This window comes from Scyliorhinus canicula, chromosome 26, assembly GCF_902713615.1.
Source record: "Scyliorhinus canicula chromosome 26, sScyCan1.1, whole genome shotgun sequence".
In the NCBI taxonomy this organism is placed as follows: domain Eukaryota; kingdom Metazoa; phylum Chordata; class Chondrichthyes; order Carcharhiniformes; family Scyliorhinidae; genus Scyliorhinus; species Scyliorhinus canicula.
The window spans coordinates 12514654-12539526 of record NC_052171.1 but is presented as its reverse complement, the minus strand read 5'-3'; the positions used below and the strand labels follow the sequence as shown (position 1 = coordinate 12539526).

At 52.6% G+C, this 24873-nt stretch overlaps 1 protein-coding gene across 1 annotated transcript in view; it reads right to left on the bottom strand.

Annotated features, from left to right (window-relative positions):
* The window catches only part of hk2 (hexokinase 2), a 70482-nt gene extending 50563 nt beyond the window's left edge, over window positions 1-19919 (bottom strand). Inside the window, exon 1 of the mRNA XM_038785270.1 lies at window positions 19636-19919. Coding sequence (XP_038641198.1) covers window positions 19636-19698 — 63 coding nt within the window. The 5' untranslated portion in view covers window positions 19699-19919. The remainder of the gene's footprint in view (window positions 1-19635) is intronic.
* Window positions 19920-24873: the final 4954 nt, after the last annotated feature.

Sequence of the window (24873 nt, the reverse complement as noted above, 5' to 3'; positions counted from 1 at the left end):
GGGGAAGCATCCACACCACATCACCCGCAGTGAAGCTGCAGCCGACCACAATCTCTTGACGAGCCAATACCTCTCTTACAGAGCAGACTCGAAACGGAGGGTCACCATTTCCCAGAGCCGGGTTCTTACCCTCGAACGTTAGCGCGGCTGGTAAGGTGGCAGCCAGGAATGCACAAGAGGCTCTCACGGAAGTTTTGACATCCACCATTAATACTTGGGTCAGTCCCCTCCAGTTCACGTGGTCAGTGGGGGAATACATTCGCACAACACCCTGCTGCCTCACAGGGGTCGATCCCGGCCCTGGGTCACTGTCCGTGTGGAGTTTGCACATTCTCCCCGTGTCTGCGTGGGTCTCGCCCCCCACAACCCAAAGATGTGCAGGCTCGGTGGAATGGCCACGCTAAATTGCCCCTTCATTAGAAAAAAATGAATTGGGTACTTGAAATGTTTTTTTTTAAATGTTGCTGTACTGTGATCGACAGTCTGAGGGAATATTGGATCAACCTACAAAGTACCAACAGAACACGTTCGGAAAAAAACGTCACTTCCCCTCTCACACGCAGGCGATTGAGGCATTTTGCCAAGGAACACACGTTCTCACACACAAGTATCAAAAGCAATGAGGATCAAAGTAGAGCTACCCACAGCGTGAAGGAGGGATGGAGATACTGCTAAATGGGTTGAGGATGCGACAGAGAGAGAGAGAGAGAGAGAGAAGAGAGAGAGAGAGGGGGAGGGAGAGAGAGACAGAGAGGGAAAGAGAGACAGAGAAAGACAGGGCGAGAGAGAAATGGACTCCACACGGATACTGTCCCTGGGCCGGGCTTGCACCTGGGTCATCGACACCGTGAGGCAGCAGTGCTAACCACTGCGCCACCTTGCTGCCCCTTTCTTGGGTCTATTTTCCTCTTTATTCCCTCTACCTTTATTCGCCGCCCCCTCTCCCCCCTGTTGGAACCAACAATTCTACGGACACGTGCTTGTAGGATTAGAATAGCGGTTTTAATATACTCACAACAGAGCCAGCCGGTTAGCCATTGAACTTTCGGTGAACTGGCCGGCTGACCATGTGGCACTGATCTTTATACAGCAGCTCCAGGGGGAGGAGTCCTGGGCGGAGCCAAGGGAAAAGCCCAGTACAATTCTCAAGCATTCCCAGAGCTACTCCTCCTGGTGGTCAGATAGTGCAACTGCACTTACAATATAGACACATGTATATACAGATTATAATCAGGTGTGAATCACATTCACCACACCCCCCCACTCTCTGATTGGTGGAACTGGGAATTGAGGACAGCCCGGTCCACAGCCAATCCCGGAGCCGTGTGACTGTACGCACAGCCAAGCTGGGAACAGTGTCACGAGGGATCCTTCACAGGCAGATGCTAGTCAAATCCGGCTCGCATCACTTCCCAGCGGCGGGAACACGGGCTGCCCTGCTGCCACACTGCTGATGCCACCCATCCCTGACGGGGCCATTCACGAGGAGAACCGTTCCTCGGTGCAACTCCCAGATGTTTGACAGAAGCACTCTCTCCTAATCAGCATGGTAGCATAGTGGTTAGCATAATTGCTTCACAGCTCCAGGGTCCCAGGTTCGATTCCCGGCTTGGGTCACTGTCTGTGCGGAGTCTGCACATCCTCCCCGTGTGTGCGTGGGTTTCCTCCGGGTGCTCCGGTTTCCTCCCGCAGTCCAAAGATGTGCAGGTCAGGTGGATTGGCCGTGATAAATTGCCCTTAGTGTCCAAAATTGCCCTTAGTGTTGGGCGGGGTTACTGGGTTGTGGGGATAGGGTGGAGGTATGGGCTTGGGTAGGATGCTCTTTCACAGAGCCGGTGCAGACTCGATGGGCCAAATGGCCTCCTTCTGCACTGTAAATTCTACAATCTATAATCCTCCTTTTCCCGAATTAAACAAAATGGGGTTTCCCACCAAATCATTCACCGGGCAGAGGAGGCCGAGCGGAAACCTTTCAAACCTTATCCTGTTTTGTAAATAATTTAGGGTACTGAATGATTCTTTTTCCAATTAAGGGGCAATTTAGTGTGGCCAATCCACCTACCCTGCACATCCTTGGGTAGTGGGGGTGAGACCCACGCAGACACGGGGAGAATGTGCAAACTCCACACAGACAGTGACCCAGAGCCGGGATCGAACCCGGGACCTTGGTGCCGTGAGGCAACAGTGCTAAACACTGCCCCACCCTCCTGCCCTTCAAACCTTTCTCAACAAAATGATGTTAAATAAAGAGACAAACGATGGGCGGAATTCTCCGGCCCCCCTGCACGAATCGCACCACTCCGCCCCGATGCTGCAACGCGATTCGCCGCAGAGCAGAGAATGGGCGGTACTGGGGCCGGCGCGCCGATTCTCCCGGCCCGGAGGCAGGGTCCCACCGGCGCCGTTCTAACATCCGCTGAGCCGGCGGACCTTGGTGTTGAAGGGTTGTGAGGGCGGCCGTTGGGGTAGGGGAGGGTTGGTCCGACCCCGGTGGGGGGGGCCTCCGTAGTGGCCTCGCCCTCGATCGGGGCCCACCGATCGGGCGGGCCTACCTCTCAGCTCAGTAAACGGGGGGGGGGGGGGGGGGGGGGGGGGGGGGGGGGGGGGCGGGGGTGGGGGGGGGGGGGGGCGGGTGGGCTCCTTTCCTCCGCGCAGGCTCCCGTCAGGGTTTGCTCAGGGACGAATGCCACTGCGCATTGGCGCGGACCCCCGGGTTCACACAGGGATCGGCAGCTCGAGTGGCGTGGGCCGCTCCAACACCCGTAACTAACCCCACTGTGGCCCGGAGAATCGGTCTCGGAACGGGCGCCAACGCCGGAGTAAAACACTCCCGTTTTTTAACGCCCGCGTCGTCACATTCGCCGCCCGATGGGAGTTATCTGCTTTCACAATCGGGTTGCGGGTGTTATGGGGCTTCATAAACCGCAAATCAAATTAGTGCAAGGTAACTCGAGATGTGCGCGTGTGTCGCAGTCCCCCTCCATGACGCTACCACCCCACCTTCACAGAAAATGATGAAATCTGGTCAGTCCGACTCTCGCCTGCGTTCAAAGCAGAAGACACTCGCTTGAAGGGAAAATTAACCAACGCAGGACTGCACTGGGCTTATGTCGGTACGTGACACAAGTCATGGAACTGTCATCTTGCGTGGGAGGGCGCTGATGAGAAACGGAATCCAGTTTTAAATCCACCAAAGATACGCTGTGTTGAACAGCAGCAGGAGGATTATATTCAGCTCATTGTCAGGGTGATCTCAAGTATGAAATGAAAGTGCGCATTTAATTGGAATATACAAACTGAAGGCAAGGTTAACCATTAACGGCCATTTTGTTTCTGTATCGGTTACCCGTGTCAGACTCTATTACACAAAAATAGGCAACGGGGTCTGTGTCGTTTGAAAATTATCAAACAACTCATTAAATCTTGACCCTCTGAAATAAACTGGACTGAATCTTAATTACAGCTATTAATAACAATCAAAAAGTAATGTAACGTCGCAGATGACCACAGGCTGCTTCCCCTATTGTGGGAACTGAAGAGAGCGAGAGCTGACAGCTGACTGGGGGTGATTTAACCTTGTAACCTGTGGTCACCACACCCCAGGCGACGGTGCAACGTTGAGAAGGCCGGGCCTTCATGAATTACCTCAGACGGGACGGGAATTGAACCCACAGCGGCAACCTCACTCTGCATCACAAACCAGCTGTGCAGCTAACCAACTGTCTAAACCGCTCAAACCTCAATATATATAGACGTTAAGAGAAGGAGGAGGCCACTCGGCCCCTCGGGCCTTTCTCTATTATTCATTTATGGATGATTGGGCATCGCTGGCTGGGTCCAGCATTTGTTGGCCATCCCTGGTTGCCCTTCAGAAGGTGGTGGGTGAGCCGCCTTCTTGAGGCCGCTGCAGTCCCTGAGGTGTAAGTACACCCACAGGTGCTGTTAGGGAGGGAGCTCCAGGATTTTGACCCAGCGACAGTGAAGGAACGGCCGATATATTTCCAAGTCTCGGGGCGGTGAGTGACTTGGAGGGGGGGAACCTCCAGGTGGTGGGGGTTTCCAGTATCTGCTGCCCTTGGCCTTCTAGATGGTAGAGGATCGTGGGTTTGGAAGGTGCTGCCTAGGAGCCTTGGTGAGTTGCTGCAGTGCATCTTGTAGATGTACACACGGCTGCCACTGTGCGGTCGGTGGGGGAGGGAGTGAATGTTTGTGGGTGGGGTGCCGATCAAGCGGGGCTGCTTTGTCCTGGATGGTGTGTAGCTTCTTGAGTGTTGTTGGAGCTGCACTCATCAAGACAATAATATAATAATTGCTTCTTGGAACAAGGGAGGCTTCAATGAAGTTACTGTGACAAGCCCCTAGTCTCCACATTCCAGTGCCTGTTCGGGGAGGCCGGGACGGGAATTGAACTCACGCTGCTGGCCCTGTTCTGCATTACAAGCCAGCTGTTTAGCTCACTGTGCTAACCAGCCCCAGAGCCCAAGTGGAGCGTATTCCCTCCACTCCTGACTTGTGCCTTATAGATGGTGGGCAGGCTTTGGGAGGGGATCAGGTTTCGATTAAGTCACATCTCACGGTTTTAAACTAATGGATAGAAACCTAACCTGTCCAACCTCTGTCCATAAACCAATCCACCCATTCCAGGCATCCAGAATATTGGAATCAAATTACAACGATGGGCGGGATTCTCCGACCCCCCCTGCCGGGTCGGTGAATCGCCGGGGTGCGGCGTGAATCCCGCCCCACCGCCGGGTGCCGAATTCTCCAGCGCCGGGGTTTTGGTGGGGTGGGAATCGTGCCGGTCGGCGTCAGCGGGTGGCGAATCTCCGGCCCCGATGGCCAAGCGGCTGCTCGTTGTAGGCCGGTCCAGCCGGCGTAAACCAAACCAGGTCCATACCGGCGGGACCTGGCTCCATGGGCGGCCTGCAGAGTCCTCGGGAGGTCTCGGGGGAATGTGGCCCTGGGGGGGGTGCCCCCACGGTGGCCTGGCCCGCGATCGGGCCCACCGATCGGCGGGCGGGCCTGTGCCATGGGGACTCTCGTTCCCTCCGTGCTGGCCCACCCCGCCAGGCAGGGGAGAATCCCGCCCTACCTGTGAACAGCAATCCAGAGAAGGTTCACTGGGTTGTCCCGGGTAGGAGGGATTTTATGAGGAGAGGTTGAGTAGGCCGGGACCTGTTCTCATTGGAGTTTAGACGAATGAGAGACGACCTTATTGAGACATTGAGGATTCTCAGGGGTTTGACAGGGTCGATGCTGAGAGGTTGTTTCCCCCTGTGGGAGAGTCTGGGACCAGAGGGCAGAATCTCAGAGTGAGGGGGGCGTCCATTTGAGACAGAGATGAGGAGGAATTTCTTCTCTCAGAGGGGAGTGAATCTGTGGAATTCTTTACCGCAGAGAGCTGTAGGGGCTGGGCCTATGGTCAAGGCCGAGACAGATAGCTGTGTTGATAAAATCACCACCTTCCCCCCTCCTCCCCCAGGAAGCAGAGGCTACCTTATCATAATCACATAAACTGCTATTTATAACATATCCTAATACTGGATTGTCCCCATTCTCAGCAGATCTAATATCTCATCAAACTTACAGCCTGGCTTCATCTTCTAGTGCAAATGGAATATTTCAGTGCATTAAAGGTGCTGTTTAAAAATGCAGCATCCTCCAAACTACATATTGTGTCTTCTCCGATTCCTTATTGGAGATCTGACTCAATATTCTCCTGTTTAATTTGCCAATTTCACCTATTCTGAGATGGGTGTGACAGATTGAAGTGGAGTGAGAGAGAGGGGCATGGGTGAGAGCATGATGGGGGTTAGAGAGAGAGCGTGCACGTGAAAGAGAGCGTGCACGTGAGAGAGAGTGTGCACATGAGAGAGAGAGCATGCACGTAAGAGAGAGCGTGCACGTGAGAGAGAGAGCGTGCACGTGAGAGAGAGCGTGCATGTGAGAGAGAGAGCATGCACGTGAGAGAGAGAGCATGCACGTGAGAGAGAGCATGCATGTGAGAGAGAGAGGGAGAGCACACAGGTGAGACAGAGCACGTGTGAGAGAGAGAGGGGAGAGCGTGCACGTGAGAGAGAGCGTGCACGTGAGAGAGAAGGAGAGCACGCAGGTGAGAGAGCACGTGTGAGAGAGAGAGGGGAGAGCGCGCATGTGAGAGAGGGAGAGCACGCATGTGAGAGAGGGGGAGAGCGTGCACGTGAGAGAGAGAGGGAGAGCACGCATGTGAGAGAGGAGAGCGCGCATGTGTGAGAGAGAGAGGGAGAGCATGCACATGAGAGAGACAGCATGCACGTGAGAGGGGAGCACACATGTGAGAGCGCGCACCGTCAGAAGCGTGCACACATGAGAGCGCGCGCACACATGAGAGCGCGCGCACACGTGAGAGCATGCACACGTGAGAGCGTGCGTACACATGAAGTGCCACGAGAGACAGCACACACTACATGAGAGCGCACACATACATGACAGCGCGCGCACACATGTGACAGCGCACACACGAGAGAGTGTGCATGCGAGAGAGAGAGCACACACGTGAGAGAGCATGCACGTGAGAGCATTTAAGAGAGAGCGCGTGCATGTGAGAGAGAGCACGTGCATATGGAGAGAGTGTGCGCACGTGAGAGAGAGCGCGTGCACATGAGACCGCGTACACATGAGACGAGCACACGAGAGAGCTTGCACACATGAGAGCGCGCACACATAGAGCGCGCACACATGAGAGAGAGCGCACGTTGAGAGAGAGAGCGCACGTGAAGAGAGAGCGCACATGAGAGCGCGCACATGAGAGAGCGCGCACACATGAGAGAGACAGCGCACGTGAGAGAGCGCACGTGAGAGAGAGCGCACGTGAGAGAGAGCGAGTGCCACAGCGGATTCTGAGTTCTCCCTCCGTGTACCCGAACAGGCGCCGGAGTGTAGCGACTAGGGGCTTTTCACAGTAATTTCATTGCAGTGTTAATGTCAGCCTAGTTGTGACAATAAAAACATTATTATTCGTAGAAACAGAGAGAGCGCAAGAGAGCGAGAGCGACAGCAAGAGAGACAGCGAGAGAGAGAGAACACGACAGTAGAGAGAGAGAGAGAGCGGGAGAAAGAGAGCAACAGCAAGAGAGAAGTGAGAGAGAGCGACAGCAAGAGCGAAGAGAGCACGACAGCAAGAGAGAGAGAGCGGAGGATTAGGCGACAGCAAGAGAGAGAGAGCACGACAGCAAGAGAGAGAGACGACAGCAAGAGAGAGAGAGAGCGTGACAGCAAGAGAAAGAGACAGGGAGAGAGAGAGAGAGCACAACAGCAAGAGAGAGAGAGAGTGAGTGAGAGATAGAGTGACAGCAAGAGAGAGAGAGAGAGAGCGACAGCAAGAGAGAGAGTGAGAGAGAGCACGACAGCAAGAGAGAGAGTGAGAGAGTGACAGGGAGAGAGAGGGAGAGAGAGCACGACACAGCAGATGAGCGATAGAGAAAGTGAGAGAGAGAGACAGGGAGATAGAGACAGGGAGAGAGACAGGAGAGAGCACGACAGCAAGAGAGAGAGCGACAGCGAGAGAGCGAGAGAGAGAGGAGAGGCATGACAGCAAGGAGAGAAGGGAAACGACGACAGCAAGAGACAGCGAGAGACAGCGATAGAAGAGAGTGAGAGAGAGACAGCGAGAGAGAGAGGGGAGCACGACAGCAAGAGACAGCGAGAGAGAGAGAGCGACAGCAAGAGACAGCGAGAGAGAGAGAGAGCAACAGCAAGAGAGAGAGAGAGAGAGCGACAGCAAGAGACAGCGAGAGAGAGAGAGAGCGACAGCAAGAGACAGCGAGAGAGAGAGAGAGCAACAGCAAGAGAGAGAGAGAGAGCACGACAGCAAGAGAGAGAGAGCACGACAGCAAGAGACAGTGAGAGAGAGAGAGAGAGCACGACAGCAAGAGAGAGAGAAAGAGAGAGAGAGAGCACGACAGCAAGAGACAGTGAGAGAGAGAGAGAGCGACAGCAAGAGAGAGAGAGAGAGAGAGCGACAGCGAGAGAGAGAGAGAGAGAGAGAGAGAGAGAGAGAGAGCACGACAGCAAGAGACAGCGAGAGAGAGAGAGCGACAGCAAGAGACAGAGAGAGAGAGAGAGAGAGAGCACGACAGCAAGAGAGAGAGCGACAGCGAGAGAGAGAGAGAGAGAGAGAGAGCACGACAGCAAGAGACAGCGAGAGAGAGAGAGAGCGCGACAGCAAGAGAGAGAGAGAGAGAGCGACAGCGAGAGAGAGAGAGAGAGAGCACGACAGCAAGAGAGAGAGAGCGCGACAGCGAGAGAGAGAGAGAGAGAGAGAGAGCACGACAGCAAGAGACAGCGAGAGAGAGAGAGCACGACAGCAAGAGAGAGAGAGAGAGCGACAGCAAGAGAGATAGAGAGAGCGACAGCGAGAGAGAGAGAGAGAGAGAGAGAGAGCACGACAGCAAGAGACAGCGAGAGAGAGAGAGCACGACAGCAAGAGAGAGAGAGAGAGCGACAGCAAGAGAGATAGAGAGAGCGACAGCGAGAGAGAGAGACAGGGAGAGAGAGACAGGGAGAGAGAGAGTGAGAGAGAGAGAGCGACAGTGAGAGAGTGAGAGAGAGAGAGAGAGAGAGAGCGACAGCGAGAGAGAGAGAGCGACAGTGAGAGAGAGAGAGAGCGAAAGCGAGAGAGAGAGAGAGAGCGAGAAAAAATGCCGAGAGAGAGATAGAGAAGCGAAGCGAGAGATTAGTGAGAGCGACAAGCGAGAGAGAGAGTGAGAGAGAGAGAGAGAGCGACAGCGAGAGAGAGAGAGCGACAGCGAGAGAGAGAGAGCGACAGCGAGAGAGAGAGCGACAGCGAGAGAGAGAGAGCGACAGCAAGAGAGAGAGAGCGACAGCGAGAGAGAGAGAGCGACAGCGAGAGAGAGAGAGCGACAGCGAGAGAGAGAGAGCGACAGCGAGAGAGAGAGCGACAGCGAGAGAAAGAGAGACAGAGCGACAACGAGAGAGAGAGAGCGCAACAGCGAGAGAGAGAGAGCGACAGCAAGAGAGAGAGACAGAGCGTGACAGCGAGAGAGAGAGAGCGACAGCAAGAGAGAGAGAGAGCGCGACAGCGAGAGAGAGCGACAGCAAGAGAGAGAGTGAGCGACAGCAAGAGAGAGAGTGAGAGAGCGACAGCAAGAGAGAGAGTGAGAGAGCGACAGCGAGAGAGAGAGAGCGACAGCAAGAGAGAGAGAGCGACAGCAAGAGAGAGAGTGAGAGCGACAGCGAGAGAGAGAGCGACAGCAAGAGAGAGAGAGAGCGACAGCGAGAGAGAGAGAGCGACAGCAAGAGAGAGAGAGAGCGACAGCGAGAGAGAGAGCGACAGCGAGAGAGAGCGACAGCGAGAGAGAGAGCGACAGCGAGAGAGAGAGAGCGACAGCGAGAGAGAGAGCGACAGCGAGAGAAAGAGAGACAGAGCGTGACAGCGAGAGAGAGAGAGCAACAGCAAGAGAGAGAGTGAGCGACAGCAAGAGAGAGAGTGAGCGACAGCAAGAGAGAGAGTGAGAGCGACAGCAAGAGAGAGAGAGAGCGACAGCAAGAGAGAGAGTGAGCGACAGCAAGAGAGAGAGCGACAGAAAGAGAGAGAGAGCGACAGCGAGAGAGAGAGCGACAGCGAGAGAGAGAGCGCTGTCCTACAGCGAGAGAGAGAGCGACAGCGAGAGAGAGAGCGACAGCGAGAGAGAGAGAGAGAGCGACAGCGAGAGAGAGAGCGACAGCGAGAGAGAGAGCGACAGCGAGAGAGAGAGCGAGAGAGACAGAGCGACAACGAGAGAGAGAGAGCGCAACAGCGAGAGAGAGAGAGAGAGTGACAGAGAGAGAGAGAAAGACAGAGCGTGACAGCGAGAGAGAGAGAGCGACAGCAAGAGAGAGAATGAGCGACAGCAAGAGAGAGAGTGAGCGACAGCGAGAGAGAGAGAGAGAGTGACAGCGAGAGAGAGAGAGCGACAGCGAGAGAGAGAGAGCGCGACAGCGAGAGAGAGCGACAGCGAGAGAGAGAGAGCGACAGAGAGAGAGCGACAGCGAGAGAGAGAGAGCGACAGAAAGAGAGAGAGAGAGAGAGCGACAGCGAGAGAGAGAGAGCGACAGCGAGAGAGAGAGAGCGACAGCGAGAGAGAGAGAGAGAGAGAGCGACAGCGAGAGAGAGAGCGACAGCAAGAGAGAGAGAGCGACAGCAAGAGAGAGAGAGCGACAGCAAGAGAGAGAGAGCGACAGCAAGAGAGAGCGACAGCGAGAGAGAGAGCGACAGCGAGAGAGAGAGCGACAGAAAGAGAGAGAGAGAGCGACAGAAAGAGAGAGCACGAGAGAGAGAGAGAGAGAGAGAGAGAGAGGAACAGCAAGAGAGAGAGAGAGAGAGAGAACGACAGAAAGAGAGAGAGAGCGACAGAAAGAGAGAGAGAGCGACAGAAAGAGAGAGAGAGAGCGACAGCGAGAGAGAGAGAGCGACAGAAAGAGAGAGAGAGAGAGAGAGAGAGAGAGGAACAGCAAGAGAGAGAGAGAGAGAGAGAGAGAGAGAGAGGAAACAGCAAGAGAGAGAGAGAGAGAGAGAGAGGAACAGCAAGAGAGAGAGAGAGAGAGAGAGAACGACAGAAAGAGACAGCGAGAGAGAGAGAGCGACAGAAAGAGAGAGAGAGAGAGAGAGAGAGAGAGGAACAGCAAGAGAGAGAGAGAGAGAGAGAGAACGACAGCAATAGCGACAGAGTAACCAGATAGAGTGACAGACCAGGCATGGATTCAAAATGATGGGTCAATATGGCCAGGGGTAGTAGGGGTGGGGAGGGATATGTTGCACCCAGAGAGTGGTTGGAGTCTGGAACCGGGTGCGATCGAGGTATTGGACAAGGGAACGGGATTGTTCCCCGGAACGCGAGAGAATGTGTAAGGTTACGGGGCTAAGGCAGGGGTGTGGGGTTGCATAGGGCGCTTATTCAGCGAGCCAACTCAATGGGCCGAATGGTTCTGCACTGGAACGGGTGCGTGACTGACCGATTGCTGCACGTTGGCGAGGCTGGAGTGAGAGAGGGAGAGGGCGAGGGGAAGGCCGGGTATTCAGGCCCAGACAGTTGCCAATATCCACCTGCAGGACATTTCCTCTTGTGGGAGAATCCAGAACTAGGGGGTCACTGTTTAAAAATAAGAGGTCGTCCATTAAAAACAGAGGTGAGGAGAATGTTTTGTCCTGGATGGTAGTGATGCTCTTTTGTAATAAACATTAACATTCCATTTGCCTTTTTAATTACACGCTGCACCTACAGACCGACTTTCTGCGATTCATGAACAAAGACACCCAGATCCCTCTGCCCAGACGCATTTTGAATCTGCTTTCCATAGAGATAGTTTGCCTGACTATTAAACGCTGCCTTAAAAATGCTCATTGATTCTTCTTTTACTGCCTTTTTAGGAAATGAGTTTGAAAAGGACTGGAGTATAAAAGTAGAGAAGTGTTGTTGCAATTGTATAGCGTGTTAGTGAGACCACATCTGGAGTATTGTGTCCAGTTTTGGTCTCCTTATTTGAGGAAGGATGTGGTGGGATTGGCGGCAGTTCAGAGGAGGCTCACCAGATTGATTCCGGGGATGAACGAATTGGCGTATGAGGAGAGATTAAACAATTTGGGCTGATACTCACTGGAGTTCAGAAGATTGAAAGGGGATCTGATCGAGGTGTATAAAATACTCAGAGGGATTGGTAAAGTGAACGTAGACCAAATGTTCCCTCTTGTGGGGCAATCTGGAACGGGAGGTCCCAGATATAGGTTGAGAGGCGGTAGATTGAGAACTGAGATGAGGAGGCACTACTTCTCGTAGAGGGTGGTGAAGTTGTGGAACTCGCTGCCCTATAGTGCGGTGGAGTCCCAATCATTAAATGGTTTCAAGAAGGAGATAGATATATTTCTGATGAAAAAAGGGTTAAAGGGATATGGGGAACAGAGGGAGGTGGATTTGAGACCAGGAAGAGATCAGTCCTGATCTGATTGAATGGCGGAGCAGGCTCGAGGGGCTGAATGGCCCACTTCTGCTGCTAATGCCTATTTTGGTCAGCACGGGGGTGAAAGATTATCGGGGGGGGGATACAGATTTCTGGTTACTACGAGATTAGCCATTCTGCTGGAGGGGCCGAATGGCCGACTCCTGTTCCTTGCTCCCACGCAACAAGAGTGAAAACTAGTGTCGGCTTCAATTAGAGTCCTGGAGGTTGACATGGAAACAAGCCTTTAGGCCCAACTTGTCCATATCACCCAGTTTTTAAAACCACTACGCGAGTGGCAATTTCCTGCATTTGGCCCACATCCCTCTGCACCCAGCATCCCCATAAAACGGTCTAAATGCTTTTTAAAAGATCAATTGTACCCGTCTCTCCCACTGCCTCTGGCAACCCATTCCAAACATTCATCACCCTCTGTGTGAAAAAATTGCCCCTTTTGTATCTCTCCCCTTTAACCTATGCCCTCTAGTTCTAGACTCCTCTAGAACAGATGTTGACTATCTATCTTATCCTTTCTTCTCATTATTTCATAGACCTCGAAGGATCACCCCTAAGCCTCCAGGGAAAAAAGTCACAGCCTATCCAGCCTCTCCTCATAACTCAAACCATCAAGTCCGAGTAGTACGGTTTTACGGGCAGCCTCCGGGGTCCTCGGAGGGGGGGGGGGGGGAACTGGCTCCAGGAGGTGCCCCCATGGTGGCCTGGCCCGCGATCGGAGCCCACCCATCCGTGGGCGGGCCTGTGCTGTGGGGGCACTCTATTCCTCCACGTTGGTTGCTGTGGAACTCCTGTGATGGGCGACGCGGAGATGAACCACCCCTGAACATGCGCGGGGGTGACACCAGCACACGGTGGCACTCCCGCGCACGCGCCAACTCTCGCCGGCCGGCGGAGGCCCTTCAGCGCCAGTTGGCATGAACCAAGACCCTTCAGCGTCGGGCACGCAGCGCCAACCACTCCGACACGGCCTAGCCCCTGAAGGAGCGGAGGATTCCACACCTTCGGGGCGGCCGACGCCGGAATGGTTCACGCCACTCCTTCCCGCCGGAGTTTCCCGCCCCGCCAGCTATCGCAGAATCCCGCCCTGTGTCTGCGTGGATTTCCTCCGGGTGCTCCAGTTTCCTCCCACAAGTCCCGAAAGACGTGCTTGTTGGGTTCTGAATTCTCCCTCCGTGTACCCGAACAGGCGCCGGAATGTGGCGACTAGGGGACTTTCACAGTAACTTCATTGCAGTGTTAATGTAAGCCCACACAAAGAATATTATCATTAGCTATAAACACAAATTCTTTCAGGAGGAATACACTTGGCAAATAGTACATTCTTAATGCCTCAAGGCAAGAAATGCAACTCCTAAAAATAAACGGCCAATTTCCCTTGAGTAAAGTATTGGTTTGGTACAGTCACAGTTTCAGCTTGGGATTGCTCATCATTAGCAGGAGGGCTGATTACAGGGTCATTCCTGGGAAGAATCCATTGCCTGCCAGCTCCAGTCAGCCAAGCTCCTGTTAAGGAGGCACTGAGAGGAGTCATCGATCTTTCCAATTCATCCTTACCGACCCAACCTGTTTTGCCGCTCATTACTGAGGGTAAGCAGGGACGAGAGCATGGACCCAGCCCCTTTCGTAAAAACGCAGAATCAACAACCAGTGGGATCACTAATCGGGAGCACAGGGGTTATCACTGTTGCTTCACAGCTCCGGGCTCCCGGGTTCGATTCCCGGCTTGGGTCACTCTCTGTGCAGAGTCTGCACGTTCTCCCCCCGTGTCTGCGTGGGTTTCCTCCGGGTGCTCCGGTTTCCTCCCACAAGTCCCGAAAGACGTGCTTGTTAGGTGAAGCCCACCTGGTTCACAAGTGTCCTTGAGGGAAGGAAATCTGCTAGCCTTACTTAGCCTGGCTGGGACACCAGACCCACAAGGCAACGTGGTTGGCTCTGAACTGCCCTCTGAACTGGCACCACAGTCCAAAGACATGCAGGTTAGGTGGATTGGCCATGATCAATTGCCCTTAGTGACGAAAAAGGTAAGGAGGTGCGATTGGGTTACGGGGATAGGCTGGAAGTGAGGGCTTAAGTGGGTCGGTGCAGACTTGATGGGCCGAATGGTCTCCTTCTGCACTGTATGTTCTATGCTGTAAAATCTAACGGCCTAAAGTAGCTGGAGAGACTTCAAGAGGACAGGCATTAACAAGAACGATCAGACACCGGGATCGACAACACAGAACGCAGAAAAGGTGAGGTGACGCATTCTGATTGAAGACACACAATGTGTTGCAAACACAACAATCTTAAATGGTGACACAAGGGCAGAAAGAGCCTGAGGATGTTAAAAATAACCTTTCAAAAGGTTGCTCTGTCAGGTTGACAGAGCAACTGATGACACCTGGAAGATTTAAAACTTTATAAATAGAAACAGAAGCAGAGGAGTTACTATAAACGGTCATAAAACATTGATTCAACCCCCAGCTAGAGTCTCCCACCCAATTCTGGACACTGCACTTTGAGGAAGGACGGAAGACTTTAGAGGGGATGTAGAACAGATTTACTGGGGATGACTCAAGGGATTAAAGTTAAGCGGATAGAGCAGAGAAGATGGGCTTATTCTCTTTCTGAGGGGAGAAGGCGAAAAGGAGATTGGATAGCAGCGTGTAGAAATCATGAAGGCTTTGAAGGAGTGGGACTAAGGAGCCAGCAGGAGCTCGAGGGGCTTAACAGCACGGTAGCACAGTGGTTACCACAGTCGCTTCACTGCGCCAGGGTCCCAGGTTCGATTCCCGGCTTGGGACACTGTCTGTGCGGAGTCTGCACGTTCTCCCCCCGTGTCTGCGTGGGTTTCCTCCGGGTGCTCCGGTTTCCTCCCACAGTCCATAGACGTGCAGGTTAGGTGGATTGGCCATGCTAAATTGCCCTTAGTGCCCAAAGGGTTGGGTGGGGTTGTTGGGTTACAAGTGTGGTCTTAAGTGGGGTGCCCTTTCCAAGGGCAGGTACAGACTCGATGGGCTGAATGGCCTCCTTCTGCACTGTATGTTCTATGTTACAACAGCCACCTCCTGCATTGTACTTCCCGACTATCCCATATCTGAGGCAGTGAATAGCCAACAATTCCAGAACAGGGATTACATAGAATTTACAGTGCAGAAGGAGGCCATTCAGCCCATCGAGTCTGCACCGGCTCTTGGATAGAGCACCCCACCCAAGGTCAACACCTCCACCCTATCCCCATAACCCAGTAACCCCACCCAACACTAAGGGCAATTTTGGACACTAAGGGCAATTTAGCCTGGCCAATCCACCCTAACCTGCACATCTTTGGACTGTGGGAGGAAACCGGAGCACCCGGAGGAAACCCACGCAGACACGGGGAGGACGTGCAGACTCCGCACAGACAGTGACCCAAGCTGGATTCGAACCTGGGACCCTGGAGCTGTGAAGCGATTGTGCTATCCACAATGCTACCGTGCTGCCCGTAAATGATGCTGGATTTGGGATTCAAGAAATGAGGAATCAAAGAATCCCTACACCGGCCCTCTGAAAGAGCACCCATACCGAGACCCACTCTCCCGCCCTATCCCCGTAACCGCACCATAACTCTGGACACTTGGAGGCAATTTAGCCAATCCACCTAACCTGCACGTCTTTGGACTGTGGGAGGAAACCGGAGCACCCGGAGGAAACCCACGCACACACGGGAGAGAATGTGCAGACTCCGCACAGACAGTGACTCAAGCCGGGAATCGAACCTGGGTCCCTGGCGCTGTGAGGCAGCAGTTCTAACCACTGTGCCACCCAGGGAGGCGGGGGCGAAAACGGGAGGGAAAACAAATGAGGCCCAATCACCATTTCTCAAGTTCACACAACAGAACTCCAGGACCCAGCAGGCATCAGAACGGGGTGGTTAGATGGGTGGGGGTAGGGAGAGGGCGGGACAGAATTCCTTTGCACAATTACACTCCACCTAGTTGCCTATACACCAGACTAATGCCAGAAATGGAGGAAAGGTTGGGGAGGTTACTTTGCCGAGTTTAGCAGAGTTAAGAGGCGACTCAATCAAAACCTTTGAGATACCGTGGGGTCTTCTCAGGGTATAAAGGATGTTTCCCCTTGTCGTAAAGTCTAGAACTGGTGGGTGTTGGGGGCGAGGGTCACTGTTTAAAAATAAGGGGCGGCCAATTTAAAATCGAGATGAGGAGAAATGTGTTCCCTCAGGAGGGTAGCGAGTCTCTGCAATGGTCTACCTCAAAAGGCAGAAGGAGAGTCTTTTAAGACGTAGGTCAATAAATTCTTGGTGGGGGGGGTGAAAGGTCATCGGGGAGGGGGCTGAGCAGGAATGGGAGGTTGAGGTTCACAATCAGATTGGGGATGATCTCGGGCAGCACAGTGGGTTAGCACTGTTGCCTCACGCCGAGGACCCGGGTTCGATCCCGGCCCTGGATCACTGCCCGTGTGGAGTTTGCACTTTCTCCCCGTGTCTGCATGGGTCTCACCCCCACAACCCTAAGACGAGCAGGGTAGGTGGATTGGCCACGCTAAATTGCTCCTTAATTGGAAAGAAAAATGAGTTGGGTACACTGAAAATAAAGGGGAAAAAAAGATCGGCGATGATCTTATCGAATGGCAGAGCTGGCTCGAGGGGCCGAATGGGCTCCTCAAGCTTCTAATGTCCACTCTGAACAATCAGTGCAGTCAGGTGAGTAAGCAGCGGAAACCCATCGTTCTCACTGACAGAAAGGTTCGCATATTTGCTAATTTGTGAAAACGTCCTTGGATTCGTATCAGCTCTTGCGACAATGTCTTCGAGTTGAATCCGGAACAGACGAGATAGTTTTGAGCAAATAGAATCGAAATAGATAGCGCAGCTCACTGTGTGCTAGCTATGCTGACATTGCGATATCAGAACACTTCACAAACGATGTACCGGGAGAAAAACACACAGTCTGTAACTAGGGAACGTAACATCCTGGTCTGGGGAAAGTTTTCGGAGGGGAAGTGACTGCTTCGGCTGGAGGACACTCGGAGTGTAACAGGACCTCACAGCCTGGAGTGCAGGAATAACCTGAAACTCTGTCCATCTGCGAAAAGTAGATTGTCCTATCAGAGTTGGGGAAAGGAATTCAGCGCGAATCATCTCGATTAATCGTTAGCAATCAGTCATTTAGGCAAGGCCGAAATTGTTCTCAAATTAAAGTTCTGCTTCTTTCAGGAAGTACGTACTATGGAGACGCACAAAGAAAGCTCAGTCGAGTGCGAATTGTTCATTAATTTCCTTTGTTTTATTTTGTTGGTAGCTTTCCATGAGATAGTACTGGGGTTGTTCTCGCTGGAGTTGAGAATGAGGGGGGATCTCATGGAGACTTATACAATTCTAACAGGACTAGATAGGGTAGATGCAGGGAAGATGTTACCAATGATGGGTGTGTCCAGAACCAGGGGTCACAGCCTGAGGATTCAGGGTAAACCATTTCGGACAGAGATAAAGAGACATTTCTTCACACAAAGAGTGGTGAGCCGGTGGAATTCATTACCGCAGGAAGTAGTCGATGCTAAATCATTGAATATATTCAAGAGGCGGCTGGATATAGCACTTGGGGAGAATGGAATCAAAGGCTATGGGGAGGAAGCAGAATTAGGCTATTGAGTTGGATGATCAGCCATGATTGTGATGAACAGCAGAGCAGGCTCGAAGGGCCAAAAGGCCTCCTCCTGCTCCTATCTTCTATCTATCTATGTATCAATGTACTGGGCCTGCAAACTCACTTTGTTCATTCTGACTTTCGTTCTCAAGGTTCTCCGTTCTATTTTTTATTTATTTATGGATTGTGGGCATCGCTGGCTAGTCCAGCATTTATTTCTCATCCATAATTGACCTTGAGAAGGTGGTGGTGAGCTGCCTTCTTGAACCGCCGCAGCATGGTGGCATTGTGGTTAGCACAGTTGTTTCACAGTTCCAGGGTCCCAGGTTCGATTCCCGGCTTGGGTCACTGTCTGTGCGGAGTCTGCACGTCCCCCCCCCCCCCCCGTGTCTGCATGGGTTTCGTCCGGGTGCTCCGGTTTCCTCCCACATTCGAAAGATGTGCAGGGTTAGGTGGATTGGCCATGATAAATTGCCCTTAAGAGTGCAAAAAGGTGAAGTGGGGTTGCTGGGTTTCTAAGGGTGTGGGTGTTGGTAGGGTGCTCTTTCCAAGGGCCGGTGCAGATTTGATGGGCCAAATGGCCTCCTTCTGCACTGTAATTTCTGTGATTCTGTGAAGTGCATAAGTACACCCACCGTGCTGTTAGGGAAGGAGTTCCAGGATTTTGACCCAGCGACAGTGAAGGAACGGCCGATATATTTCCAAGTCAGGGCGGTGAGTGACTTGGAGGGGAACCTCCAGGTGGTGGGGTCCCCAGGTATCTGCTGCCCTTGTCCTTCTAGATGGTAGAGGCAGTGGGTTTGGAAGGTACTGTCAATGGAGCCTTGGTGAGTTGCTGCAGTGCATCTTGTAGATGGTACACACGGCTGCCACTGTGCGTCGGTGGTGGAGGGAGTGAATGTTTGTGGATGGGGTGCCGATCAAGCGGGGCTGCTTTGTCCTGGATGGTGTGGAGCTTCTTGAGTGTTGTTGGGAGCTGCACTCATCCAGGCAAGTGGAGAGTATTCCCTCACACTCCTGACTTGTGCCTTGTAGATGGTGGACAGGCTTTGGGGGGAGTCAGGAGGTGAGTTACTCTCCGCAGGATTCCCAGCCTCTGACCTGCTCTGGTAGCCATGGTACCATAAGATACAGGAGCAGAATTAGGCCACTCGGCCCATCGCGTCTACTCTGCCATTCTATCATGGCTGATCTCATCCTGGCCTCAACTCCACCGACCTGCCCGTTCTCCATAACCCTTCAACCCATTACCAATTAAAAATCTGTCTAACTCCTCCTTAAATTTACTCTCTGTCCCAGCATCCACTGGGGTAGCGAATTCCACCGATTCACAACCCTTTGGGAGAAGTAGTTTCTCCTCAACTCAGTTTTAAATTTGCTCCCTCTTATCCGAAGACTCTGACGTCTCGTTCTAGCGTTCCCCACAACAGAAAGCATCCGCTCAATGTCTACTTTATCCGTACCTTTTATCATCTTACATGTATCAATACGGGTCCAGCTCAGTTTGTGGTCAACGGTAACAACCCCCAGGACATTGCCAGCAGAGCCATTCATAAAAAAAGCAAAGCCTAACCAACTGTTCCTGACTGACGACTGTTCGAGATAACCGAGCAGAACTTTCCTGAAAATGAAACTTTCCTCCCTTGCCTGCTGCACCCTCAGTCCCTCAGAGAGCTCACCCCCTTCCCTCTGCCTCCTCCTGTCATCCCAAAGGGCTTTGTATCAGGAAACCCCTGGGAGAGAGGCATGGACCCCTCATTGTGCCATCCAGGTCAGTTTCCCAAGTTGAGTTCCAGGTCAGTTTCCCCAAGTTGAGTTCCAGGTCAGTTTCCCAAGTTGAGCTCCAGGTCAGTTTCCCAAGCTGTGTTGATTTCACACACACACTCTCATGTCACGTCTATTTCAAGGAAATTGCAAGGAAGTAGAAGGAAATTGACCAACTGAGCTGGGAGGTTTCCCCCCCCCCCCCCCCTTAAAAAAACAAACTCAAATTGTAACAAAAGCACACATCACTCACCTTTTGGACCTGATCATGTTTGAGTTCGGTGAAATAATACGCCAAGAGATGTGAGGCTATCATCTTGCCGGCTGCTGAAAAGATGGTGAAAGTTAGAGCTGGCTGAAGGAGTTAATGTTGGATGTTAAGTGCGGAGTCTGAAGCACAGGATCCTCTCTCTCTCTCTCTCTCTGAAACACGTTGAGGAAAGGAAATGTTTCTGTCTCCCTCCCCTCCAGCTCTCAGTCACGTCAGTGCATCCTGCTCAACCTCCCAGTGCCATTGGCAGCCGCCTGTGGGTGTGCCTCTGACTAAAGCTATTTCTCATCTCCTCATTTGACTCCGGAGGGGGATGGGCCCTGACTCATCCCAGCCCACTGAATGCCTCCGTGCAGCACGCCGCTTTTAAAGGGCCTGGGAGGCATGCACACTGGGTCAGGGACAACAGCACACCTTCACACACACACACTGGGTCAGGGACAACAGCATACTTTCACACACACACACACACTCTCAGTCACACACACACTGGGTCAGGGACAACAGCACGCCTTCACACACACACACACTCAGTCACACACACTGGGTCAGGGAGAACAGCACATCTTTACACACACACACACACTGGGGCAGGGACAATAGCACACCTTTACACACACCCACACACACTGGGTCAGGGACAACAGCACGCCTTCACACACACACACACACTCAGTCACACACACACTGGGTCAGGGACAAGAGCACACCTTTACACACCCACACACACTGGGTCAGGGACAACAGCACATCTTTACATACAAACACTCAGTCACACACACACACTGGGTCAGGGAGAACAGCACACCATCACACACACACAGTCACACACACACACACACTGGGTCAGGGAGAACAGCACACCATTACACACACACACTCAGTCACACACACACTGGGTCAGGGACAACAGCACACCTTTACACACACACACACACACACACACTGGGTCAGGGACAGCAGCACACCTTTACACACACACACACTGGGTCAGGGACAACAGCATATCTTTACACAAACACACATACAGTCACACACACACTGGGTCAGAGAGCCCAGAATATCTTTATGCACACACACACACACACACACACACACACACACTGGGTCAGGGAGATCAGCACATCTTTACACACACACACACACACTGGGTCAGAGAGCCCAGAACATCACACACACACACTGGGGCAGGGAGAACAGCACACCTTCACACACACACACTGGGTCAGGGACAACAGCACACCTTTACACACACACACACACACACTCAGTCACACACACACTGGGTCAGGGACAACAGCAATCCTTCACACACACACACTCTCAGTCATACACACACTGGGTCAGGGTGAACGGCACATCTTTACACACACACACACACACTGGGTCAGGGACAACAGCACACCTTTACACACAAACACTCAGTCACACACACACACACTGGGTCAGGGAGAACAGCACACCATTACACACACACACTCAGTCACACACACACACACACTGGGTCAGGGAGAACAGCACATCTTTACACACACACACTGGGTCAGGGACAACAGCACACCTTTACACACACACACACACACACACACTGGGTCAGGGACAGCAGCACACCTTTACACACACACACACTGGGTCAGGGACAACAGCACACCTTTACACACACACACACACTCGGTCAGGGACAACAGCACATCTTTGCACACACACACTGGGTCAGGGACAACAGCACACCTTTACACACACACACACACACTGGGTCAGGGACAACAGCACACCTTTACACACACACACACACACTGGGTCAGGGAGAACAGCACATCTCACACACACACACACTGGGGCAGAGAGCCCAGGACAATGTAACACACACACACGGGGTCAGAGAGCCCAGAACATCTTTACACACACACACAGGGTCAGGGAGAACAGCACATCTTTACACACACACACACACACACTCACAGACACACTCAGTCACACACACACACTGGGTCAGAGAGCCCAGGGCATCTTCACACACACACACACTCGGTCAGAGAGCCCAATACATCTTTACACACACACACACACACTTGGTCAGGGAGAACAGCACACCTTTACACACACACACACACATTCAGTCACACACACAGACTGGGTCAGAGAGCCCAGAATATCTTTATGCACACACACACACACACACACACTGGGTCAGGGAGAACAGCACATCTTTACACACACACACATCCACTGGGTCAGCTAGATCAGCACATCTTTACACACACACACACTGGGTCAGGGAGAACAGCACACCTTTACACACACACACATCCACTGGGTCAGAGAGCCCAGGACATCTTTACACACACACATACACACACTGGGTCAGGGAGAACAGCACATCTTTACACACACGCACACACACACACACTCACAGACACACTCAGTCACACACACACACTGGGGCAGAGAACCCAGGGCATCTTCACACACACACACTCTCGGTCAGAGAGCCCAATACATCTTTACACACACACACACACACTTGGTCAGGGAGAACAGCACACCTTTACAAACACACACACACATTCAGTCACACACACAGACTGGGTCAGAGAGCCCAGAATATCTTTATGCACACACACACACTGGGTCAGGGAGAACAGCACACCTTTACACACACACACATCCACTGGGTCAGAGAGCCCAGGACATCTTTACACACACACATACACACACTGGGTCAGGGAGAACAGCACATCTTTACACACACACACACACACACACTGGGTCAGGAAGAACAGCACACCTTTACACACACACTCACACATTCAGTCACACACACACACTGGGTCAGAGAGCCCAGGACATCTTTACACACAGATACACACACTGGGTCAGGGAGAACAGCACATCTTTACACACACACACACACACACACTGGCTCAGGGACAAGAGCACACCTTTACACACACACACACACACACACACACACAGGGGCAGGGAGAACAGCACACCTTTATACACACACACACACTCGGTCAGGAACAAGAGCACACCTTTACACACACACACACATTGTTAGCGCCACACTGTGTCAGGGAGAACAGCACACCTTCACACACACACTCTCAGTCACACACACACTGGGTCAGGGACAACAGCACACCTTTACACACACACACACACACAAAGGGGCAGGGAGAACAGCACACCTTTATACACACACACACACTCGGTCAGGAACAAGAGCACACCTTTACACACACACACACACACACATTGTCAGCGCCACACTGTGTCAGGGAGAACAGCACACCTTCACACACACACTCTCAGTCACACACACACTGGGTCAGGGACAACAGCACACCTTTACACACATACACAGTCACACACACACACACTGGGTCAGGGACAACAGCACACCTTTACACACACACACTGGGTCAGGGAGAACACCACATCTTTACACACACACTCAGTCACACACACTGGGGCAGGGAGAACAGCACATCTTTACACACACACGCTGGGGCAGGGAGAACAGCACATCTTTACACACACACACACTGGGTCAGGGACAACAACACACCTTTACACACACACACACACTGGGGCAGAGAGCCCAGGACAATTTAACACACACACACGGGGTCAGAGAGCCCAGAACATCTTTACACACACACACACACATTGGGTCAGGGAGAACAGCAAATCTTTACACACACACACACACACTCACAGACACACTCAGTCACACACACACTGGGTCAGAGAGCCCAGGGCATCTTCACACACACACACACACTCGGTCAGAGAGCCCAATACATCTTTACACACACACACTGGGTCAGGGAGAACAGCACATCTTTACACACACACACACACTCACAGACACACTCAGTCACACACACACACTGGGGCAGAGAACCCAGGACATCTTTACACACACACACACACACTGGGTCAGGGAGAACAGCACATCTTTACACACACACACACACTCACAGACACACTCAGTCACACACACTCACTGGGTCAGAGAGCCCAGGGCATCTTCACACACACAGGGTCAGGGAGAACAGCACATCTTTACACACACACACACACACACACACACATTCAGTCACACACACACACTGGGTCAGAGAGCCCAGAATATCTTTATGCACACACACACACACACACACAGGGTCAGGGAGAACGGCACATCTTTACACACACACACACACACACACACACACACTGGGGTAGAGAGCCCAGAATATCTTTATGCACACACACACACACTGGGTCAGGGAGATCAGCACATCTTTACACACACACACTGGGTCAGAGAGCCCAGGACAGCTTTACACACACACGTAAACTGGGTCAGGGACAACAGCACATCTTTACACACACACACACACACACACTGGGGCAGGGAGAACAGCATACCTTTACACACACACACAAACTGGGTCAGGGACAACAGCACATCTTTACACACACACACACACACACATTCAGTCACACACACACACTGGGTCAGAGAGCCCAGAATATCTTTATGCACACACACACAGGGTCAGGGAGAACGGCACATCTTTACACACACAAACACACACACATTCAGTCACACACACACACTGGGTCAGAGAGCCCAGAATATCTTTATGCACACACACACAGGGTCAGGGAGAACAGCACACCTTTACAGACACACACACTGGGTCAGAGAGCCCAGGACAGCTTTACACACACACACACACACACTGGGTCAGGGAGAACAGCACATCTTTACACACACACACACACACACACTCACAGACACACTCAGTCACACACACACACTGGGGCAGAGAACCCAGGACATCTTTACACACACACACACACACTGGGTCAGGGAGAACAGCACATCTTTACACACACACACACACTGGGTCAGGGACAACAGCACATCTTTACACACACACACACACACATTGGGTCAGGGAGAACAGCACATCTTTACACACACACACACACACACTCACAGACACACTCAGTCACACACACACACTGGGGCAGAGAACCCAGGACATCTTTACACACACACACACACTGGGTCAGGGAGAACAGCACATCTTTACACACACACACACACTGGGTCAGGGAGAACAGCACATCTTTACACACACACACACACTCACAGACACACTCAGTCACACACACTCACTGGGTCAGAGAGCCCAGGGCATCTTCACACACACACTG